Below are 10122 nucleotides of genomic sequence, written 5' to 3'. Positions count from 1 at the left end.
TCTGGAAATCAATCCTAATCACGTCATCGGTTAAAACAATTCCATATTTACTCATTTCACTCTTTTGTGATAGCTTCACTTGTACGCTTCACTTGATCGAACCGTTGTATCTATACCTCCCAATAATGATAAAACTCCGTTATCACCTCATAGACGTCATGAAAACACCCATATTGTTATCCATGACGATCTCTATCAAATTTCGGGACGAAATTTATTTAACGGGTAGGTAATGTAACGACCGGGATTTTTCCGATCATTTTACACTTATAAGATTAATATTTACATAAATTAAACCTTACCAACATGATAAGCAATCCAAATTGTTGAGATTTATGTTTTTGAAAAGAGTTTTACACAACGTTTGACTGTCTAGTTGACCAATGATATCACGAACTATATAACATATGATAATTATACGTTTGTGTATATATATGTATATATACATATTTAACATGATCTTAGAATATTTTAATATCTCATTTTGTATTAATAACAATAAGTTATAAGTATATTTTGAAACTATTAACTTAAGTTTTCAAAACGATAACCATACGTAACGTTATTGGACATAAATACTTATAACCTATAATGTTTATACATATATCGTATATATAATGTATTTAATCACTTTTTAAAGACTTAAATACATAAAACAATATAAGTATATTCACAAAAGATAGCTATATTTGAATTCTCATTCCATTTTTCACAAAATTTCTATACGTATATCTAGAGTACATGTACTCGTATCATACCTAGCTTCTATACGTATTTACTATTGGTATATACACATCAAATCACCACCAACCAGCCCTTGTTCATGCCTTATGTATAAGGTAACTCTCTTGTTCATGCCTTATGTATAAGGTAACTACTTTTGATGTTTAGTATGACTAATTACATAAAAATACAACATGAAATTTTGTCCATGTTTTTCCATTAATCATGTTTTTATGGCCTTAAATACATCTTCCATTTTCAAATTTTACTACCTCATTTCTTTAACCAAAAACACACTCTTAAGAAACTCCATAACCATTCAGCTAGTATCCATGAAGATCTAGCAATAAAAACATCACTTAATCACCATAAGAAAACCCTTACAAAAACACTTCAAGAATCTTTTCAAGAACACAAGTTTACTTCCAATATTTCATCCAACTCCATCACTCTTTTGGTTCTAGATTTTTACTTCTCTTTTACAGCAATCTTGTCCATGTAACTTGAGGTTCGTGATATCAATCGGAGACCAAGTCGAAATTACATATCTTCAAGACAACAGTGAGTATATAGTCCCACTTTTAAACTCTAAATATTTCGGGATGAGAATACATGTATTTTATGTTTTACATTATGGACACAAGTAACTGAAAAATATATTCTACGTTGAGTTGTACCACTGGCATACTTCCCTGTAGCTTGGTAACTATTATTTACAGTGGTATTGTAAACGCGAATCCTGTTGATAGATCTATCGGGCCTGACAACCCGAACCGGACTGGATGACCAGTATTCAACGGTTGCACAGTACTTCGTTTTGTGACTACACTTGGTACGGTGTAGTAAGATTTCATATTAAAGGGAATATGCGACGTGATTGAATGTTAAGTATGGTTACCAAGTGCTCAACCACTTAGAATATTTTTATTAAACTGTTTATATATGAAATCTTGTGGTCTATATTTATATCGCTGCCGGCATTAAACCTATATCTCACCAACTTTATGTTGACGTTTTAAAGCATGTTATTCTCAGGTACAAAATAAGTCTTCCGCTGTGCATTTGCTCATATTAAGGATACTATTTGGGACCATTTAAGCCAGGATTCAAGAACGTTGCATTCGAGTCATTGAAGATCATTAGAGACTATTACTAAGTAAATGGCAGATTAGGTCATTTGGATATTATGAAGTGTTAGGCGAACATGTCAACTTTTGATGTAATGATAGATTGTCTTTTAAGAATAAATGCAACGTTTGAAAAATGTATCATATAGAGGTCAGGTACCTCGCAATGTTATCATATGTTATTGTATTCGTCCCTATGGATTGGGTCGGGTCGTCTCAACCGACAAAATCAATCTTACCATCCAACCAATCCTTTGCCCTACCACGCAACAACTATTAGCGAGTCTCGTCTTTTCCTCGGGAGGGCAACCACTAGTACGAAAAACACCCTTCGACATCCGAAATCCAAGTTGTGCTCACCCAAAGATTCGGTTTCCCATCATACATCGGGGTTTTAGTCCTCATGAAGCTCTTAAGATAACACTCCATTTCACCACTACTTTGAAGTTCGGAATACTTCTCATCCATTTCCTCTCGAAACGCTCTCATTCGCTCTGCAACGGCGGCCGCAACTCTAGCGTTAAACTCCGCGTCATTCGTCTTGATCTCGTTTCGCGTCGTCATTCTCAAGAATGCAAAACGATTAGTCCGCGAACGTATGAAATCACACGCACACACCGCCCCATCTTGCTAAACACTCATCGTACATCACTTGTTAGACACAATTTGCACCCGTAATAAGGTCTGCAAGTTCTTATTACGCACGCACGCCGCACCGACTCGTTAGTACAACGACCGCCTCGCTCGATGCCATAGACAAACACAAACAAAATTCTACTCGATAGAAGCACACGCGAGAATTACACCACAACACAAATAATATATTAATAATATCCGCATTACTAATATAAACGTTAGTCAACCTATAAACAAGGCACTAACTAAACCCATTCCTGACCCGTAATCCTACAAGTCCCGCAACAAATTACGCACACACAAAAGTCTAAGTCTAGGCACCTATCTCAAGTCACCTAAATCCCTTAGACCATGCTCTGATACCACTTGTAACAACCCAACCCGTATTAAAATTTGACCCGTAAATTTTTTTCCTTTTAATACGCTTTAAATCGTACTTTAGGTCCCATTTATTATTTCCAAAACATCTTTAACTCAATAATAAGTTTAATAAACTTTAACACATTTATTACAATAGTTAATTGCCCAAAAGGACATACGCGACCCGACTAATTTAGTTTCCAACAAAAACCGAGCATGGTGATTTGGGACTACGCTACCCAAATCCTTATCGAGTACAACATCAAGATCTTCTAAGCAACCTAGCCAAGATCTCTAATCCCCGAGCTCACCCGAGCCGCCAAGTATGCAACCTATAAAAATATCAACAACGAGAGGGTAAGCTAATGCTTAGTGAGTGATAATATACTACATACATATATATGCACAAAATGGACACGCCACAAAGATAAACAAATACCGCATACCGCAACATCCAAGAATAAGGCAAGCTAAACTACGCATACCGTAGTCGCTAAGCAACACGCTAAAGATACAACAACAAAATGAGTTCACCAACGACGAGGTGAACAACGCCAAAGAGCTACACCCGGAGGGATTAGCTACATCACGTCAATACAACAATATACGTAATACAATATATATATATATATAAATATAACTCGAACGATATAACTCACGCTCACAACACAATAACCATGGTTAACCAATAACACAAGGGAATGGTACTTCGAATTTCCCATCGGTGTTCCCAACAACCATTAGTGTACAACGAACTATGTCACTAACCCCTGGGTGGTATCGAACGCCCGAACTTTAAACCCACCCATCACGTGTAATGTGGTATCGAACGCCCGAACTTTAAACCCACGCTACACGCCCACGCGCACATATATGACATGGTATCGAACGCCCGAAATTTAAACCCATATCATATATTGACCCGATGTGGTATTGACCGCCCGAACTTAAACCCACATCGAACTTCATACAAGTACATACATTATGTACTCATGTGTATAATCGTTCCACTCACAATATTAACCCTTCGCCATTGGGGTTATAAAATCCGCATCACACGCCCGTGTGATAACGTACACACAAAGTGTGCACCTCGCCAAAGGTGGTCAACCAAAACGCACAACCGTGCCAATTGGACCTATACTCAAGTCCAACTAATCCACCTATATAAGAGGTAAGCTCTATAACCGAGAACCCCTTTCGCCCGACCCGCACCCATCCTACACATACATAGGCATATAGGATATTAACACTCACCTTGAAGTCTTGAGAAAAGCTTCCAAGAAATCCGCAACGCGTCAAATGGAAAGTACCTATTCCATTATCATAAATACCACAACACAATTAGATTGGATTTGCAAACCAACCCAATTCGACACTTAGTGCAATTTCGACCCAAATGCACTTCCAAATACAAACCGCGCCCAAAACTAACCGACATTCACTAACACAAGTGAGAACGGTCCTAAAACGCCAATTAAACCCAAACATAGGCATTAAACACCAATCTTGCCCAAAATGACACTTTAATCCAAATTTCGACCCATTTCCAAAATTGGTTAACTCAAATACATCCAAAGTGGTTCCAACACTTTCATAATCACTAATACTAGTGATTACTCACTACATGCAAGTCATAAACATGGTTAATTTCATTAACCAACCCAAGACCAACCAACATCAACAATAATTAGTTCCAATTACTCAATTCATCCCCTAAATGGGTTTTTCAACAAACTAACTCAAAACCCCAAACTTGAATATCAAATTACAAAGATGAAATTCGGAGTTAAGACTTACCAACACCGCCAAAATGATGCCGTTGACGAGTAGAACAACTTTAATACTTGAGGTTTGACCCGGAACCACCTTCTTCTTCCTCAAAACCCACTTTCTTTCTCTAGAACTCACTTTCCCTCACTAGGGTTTGGAAATTGAGAGGAGGTGGAGGAAATGAAGATAAGATAAGGCTTGGAACTGATTTGGGGCTTAAAACCCGTTCACCATGCGAAACTACCAAAGTACCCCCAAAATATCCATTAAAAACGGGGCAAAAATGTCAAAACAGCGTCGTGTCGCGTATCGCGACCCCATGTCGCGGATCGCGACTGCACCGACGCGATAAACTTGCTTGGAACGCGACAAAGGTGACAGTAGCTGGAATGCTGGAGCCGTCGCGTATTGAGTGACATGGTCGCGTATCGCGACCTCCTTGAACGCGATAAAACCCTTTCAAACACGACGAGGGACCTGTTAACACCCAATTTCACTTTTTATATTACACCAAGTCCATCGAGGTCAACTAAATACATTCGTACCACTACGAAATCATCCTTAGACATTTAAATGACGTCAAAATGTCATGTTTAGGAAAGTGGGGTGTTACATTTCATGTATCAAATTTGAAGAAGTGTCTTGCTCCACTGGAACTTTCATACCACTGGAAGAACTTACGATTGATGACAAACTCCACTTCGTGGAAGAGCCTGTCGAAATTATGGATCGTGAGGTCAAAGTATTGAAACACAACAGGATTCCGATCGTCCGAGTCCGATGGAATGCCAAACGAGGACCTGAGTTTACCTGGGAGTGAGAGGATCAAATGATGCAGAAGTATCCTCACCTTTTCCCAGCTCCTCCATCTCCCTCAGCTTAAATTTCGGGACGAAATTTCCATTAACAGGTGGGTAATGTAACGACCCGACTTTTTCGACTTGCTTTTATCCTTTTGTTTTTGCGAAACTGCATATTTGTGCGTACTGTGCTACTTTATACTCTGGAATCTTGATATACATGGTTTACTTCCATTTATATGTTAAAACGTGCCTTAGAGTACATAGGTTACTTAACTTGTTCAGCAGAAGCCTTTATGTACGTTAGTGTCACTTGACGTTTCGAATAAACTGCTAACTGCGTACACGTTTAACTTTTGTCGTAATCGGAATATTATGACTACGGAATATTAATTATTATTATTTAATAATAATTACTTGGGTTTTTGGATGCTTAATTACGCTTAGTGATTCACTTATGCTTACTAGTTAGTCTTGTTGGACTTTCTACCTTATTGGACCTTAGCTCACCCTACACTAGTTAGTGGACTATTTAATTAGCCCAATAAATAATAGCTAGTGACCCATTAATAAGTAAGACAAATGCCCATTTATTAGACGGAACATGCTAGCATTTATGTCAAGCATTATCCTTAATGTTGCATGGGATCCTAGCATAAGCACCAACTTTAGACAACGATTAACCAAAAAGAAAACTTTTGTCCCCCTTGTCCCCCTTCCTTGCTCACGGCCAAAACCACCCCACCACACCCTCATTCACCTATAAATACAAGCCTTATTCCATCCATTTTACACTTGCTCTCATTTGCATTTCACACACACTTACTCTCTTATTTCCTTTCTAGTCTTTCTCACTCTAGAACTTGTAAGTTTTTGAATTTCTTCTTCTTCCTCTTCTTCTCTTATCATTTTCGTGATCATCATCATCCTTTAAAGGATCAAGCTTTTTAGCTTTGATCTTGATTACATCTTGTAGATTCAAACATGGATTTGAATCCTTCAAGAACATGGAATATTCAAGCTTTCTAGCTTTGAATCTTCACCTACTTTGTAGATCTAAATCTTTTTAGCTTTAATCTTGTTATTTGTTTATAAAGATTCAAACTTTTGTTTGTAATCTCCATGTAACTTAAAGATCCAAGCTTTATGCTTCAAGATCTTCAAGAATAACCAAGATGCAAGCTTTCTAGCTTGAATCTTCATATCTTTTTGTTGGATCTAAATTTTCTAACTTATGAACTTGTTATTTTTTTTATAAAGATTCAAACTTGTGTTTGTTATCTTCATGTAACTTGAAGATCCAAGCTTTATGCTTCAAGATCTTCAAGAACACCAAACGTTCAAGCTTTCTAGCTTTGTAATCTTGTAACTTGTGTGAAAAGGATCCAAGCTCTCTTGCTTAGGGTTCCATCACTTCATTTGACTTAGATTATGTTCATACTTGTTTGATTGAATTAAAGTTTGTAGCTTTAGTTGTAAATGTAACTTGAAATTGTGTTAAGACTAAGAATATGATGCAACCTTGGTTCATCATCCATCTAAGACTCTTAAATGAGTTGTGTTCTTACTTGGTATTAACATATTGTTTGTTTATGGTAGAAACATGGTCAAGGTGATGCTAACCCATCAACGAGTTGTACACTTGAAGCTACAAGCATCAAGGATGAGAACCGTGATGAGCATCAAGCACCAAGAATCCCACCGGAGCACCTTACCTACTGTTTTTTGGATCTGATCAGGCTCCTGGGCTACTGGAAAAGTTAATTTTCGGATAGCCTGGTTCGAGTAGATGATTTTCCGTTTAAGACTCGTCTCAATCCGATTTACGGTTTGGGATTTATGGCCTTTTCAAAATCACTAAACCCTTGTAACGTTGTGCTGAAATTTCTGAACGACTCGCACTTAAACCTTCGCCACGGTCATACAAAGATGAGTTTGGGTCTAGAAATTGGTCAGCAACTAGAGGACTCCCACACGGAGCCATGGCCACTGATTTCACGTCTTTTCGATTTACGTAGAGGCCGTAGCAGCTGATCAAAGTCAGCCTATTGTTTTGACCTCTATACTTATTAAACTTACTTAACTTTTACGATGATGAATGATGATGATGATGATGACACTTAAACTTATTTTATGCGCTATTAAAACTTATAAAGACACCATACTGACCTTGTAACCTTTGATTTAGGTTGACGACCTTTCGGACCGACTTACTACTTGCACACTTTCGTATCATCTCGTATTGCTTATTCACTGTGAGTTATAGCATCCCTTTTTACTACTTTTACTATTTTTGGGACTGAGAATACATGCGTCTTTTTATGTTTTATTTACTTGACACGAGTACTTAAACTTTACATATGTGTGGGTTATATAACGGCATAAAATTTCCCCTTAGCATGGTAACGTTTAACTATTGGTTTTTGAACCGATAGACGCGAATCTTAGATATGGATCCATAGGGTTTGACATCCCCACTCGGGCTAGTCGCGCTAGCATTTAACGGGTGTTTAATACTTCGAGGACATACGCACTCGCCAGGTGTACTTTTAGGGGGTGATATTTATATTTATGTTAAGTCTAGTTACCATGTGCCCACGGTTAAACATATACTTTCTTATTGCTTTGAACATTGAAATCTCATGGTCAACCTTATATTACTGTTACGATTTAAACTATAGCTCACCAACATTATTGTTGACGTTTTAAGCATGTTTTCTCAGGTGCTTAGAGGTTTCTTGCTTCTGCTGTTAGACTTGCTGTCATGCTATTTAGACTTGCTGTTAAGGACCTGCCATGTTAGAATTCCGCTGCATTACTTAGAGATGTCTCAATAATGGAACTTATATTTTGCATTCGTAACTTATGTTATTTTGAATAATGGTTTTGTAATGACTTTTATGTCAAGTTATCTTTTATAAAGCATTGGAAGTTATCTTTTTCATAAATGCAAAACTCGTTTTCAAACAGCATATAGTGTTTGACCTTGTAATGATCCTGTTGTTGATGATCCGTACACGACGGTTTTGTACGGGGCGTCACACTTTGCCTATGTGAAATGCAGTTTTATCTTCATCTTCCTCTGCCATTGTGATTTGGTGGTACCCTTTATAAGCGTCCAAAAGCACTTAAAAGGATACTCATTTATCGATTCAACTTTCCAATCTATCTCTGGCAGCGAATAGATGTCCTTAGGACAAGCTTTATTGATATCTTTAAAATCAATACACATCCACCACGATCCATCAGGCTTTATGACCAATACTGGATTTGCAACCCAGGTTTGGTATTTTACTTCACATAAAATCCCTGCCTTAACAAGTTTATTTACTTCCGCACATAACCACTTCATGCGGTCTGGAGCCATACCTCGGCGCTTTTAAATTATTTATTTTGCCGCAGGATTTGCATTAAGTTTGTGTTCCGCTATCTCTCGTGGAACAACAGTCATTTCTTGCTCACACCATGCAAAAACATCCATATTTGCGATAAGCAGTTGCACTTATTGCTTTTTGATATCTATATCCAGATTATTGCCAATTTTGATTGTTTGTTTTGGATAAGCACAGTTTATGACAACCAAATTATCTTTCGCGCCAGCATTTGCTCTTACTGTGCCTTGCATGTTAACATTTGCACAAATTGGGTGTACCAGTGCAGAATTCATAGTTGCAACACCCATACACGTTGCAAACTTTATCATTCCGTGTATACTTGAAGGAATTATTCCAAATTTCGATAGTGCAGAACGTCCCAGTAACATATTATAGCACGAAGCAGAGCGCATAACATACAAATCTAATCATGCTTGGCGCATCAATTTTGCATCTGTTTCATCAACAAGCTCAATTTTGAGCAGCAATTGCCCAACCGGCCATGCGGATTCTTATGCAAAACGAGATAGCGAAACTGTGGTAGGTATCAGTTCTGCCCTGATACTTTCTGGTAGCTTGCAGAAGCATTGTTCATATATGATGTCTACGCTGCTTCCCGTGTCCACATGCACTTTCATAATTGTGATTCCAGTGTTTGCAGTTTTGCAACATACGATTACTCGCGAATCAATCATGCAGTAATTCTGCTTTGGCGGAAATGTTATTGGCGCAAGTTGCCATTTGTCAAGCATTTCTGCGGCTTTTCTTTTATTAGCTTTCTTTCGCTTATGAACCATGCCTACTATTTTTGCTTCATGTGCTTGTCTGTAACAACCTTGCTTTTTCCGTTACTTCCGTTAACCTTCCGTTAGTTTATTTGACGGCGATTACTTGACGTTTATGTGTTTTTGAGTAATAAATGCATACTTGATCTTTGGATGATTACAGTAATTAATATGGGTTGATATTAATTCAAATAAATATTTCGGATAATGAAATACGGTAAAAATGATACGATTTTGATAACTGCTTTTTGAGCAACGAAACGCTCGGGTTTATTTTAATAATTAATTTATTAATTATTAACTTTTTAAAAATATTTAATTTATTGGGTTTTTAATAAATTAAACGTTTGGTTGCGTTTTAACGATCGGTTTAGCGTTCCGGGCCTTCGGTACGTCTAAACGGCACTTGAAACGGACCACAAATACAAGGAATTGGACTACGAGAGCCCAGACACTCTCCTTGGGCCCATTCGGCCGACCATGCCCAACTCACCCCTTTATTTTATTTATTTTGGGCTTATGTTTTTACTAGTGATCCATTAAA

General features: G+C 37.6%; 1 protein-coding gene across 1 annotated transcript; it reads right to left on the bottom strand.

Moving 5' to 3' along the window:
• Positions 1-8468: 8468 nt before the first annotated feature.
• LOC139875465 (uncharacterized) lies at positions 8469-8786 on the bottom strand. Its single transcript, XM_071862801.1, has one exon. The coding sequence runs from the start codon at positions 8784-8786 to the stop codon at positions 8469-8471; it is 318 nt and encodes a 105-aa protein (XP_071718902.1).
• Between the last annotated feature and the right edge of the window lie 1336 nt (positions 8787-10122).

This window comes from Rutidosis leptorrhynchoides, chromosome 11 (assembly GCF_046630445.1).
Source record: "Rutidosis leptorrhynchoides isolate AG116_Rl617_1_P2 chromosome 11, CSIRO_AGI_Rlap_v1, whole genome shotgun sequence".
Classification (NCBI taxonomy): domain Eukaryota; kingdom Viridiplantae; phylum Streptophyta; class Magnoliopsida; order Asterales; family Asteraceae; genus Rutidosis; species Rutidosis leptorrhynchoides.
The sequence above is the reverse complement of the archived record's forward strand: the minus strand, read 5'-3'. Positions and strand labels throughout refer to the sequence as shown.

What these genes read in the sequence shown, in the direction of transcription:
- LOC139875465 (XM_071862801.1), bottom strand. Translation starts at nt 8,786, where the DNA reads ATGGCTCCAGACCGCATGAAGTGGTTATGTGCGGAAGTAAATAAACTT.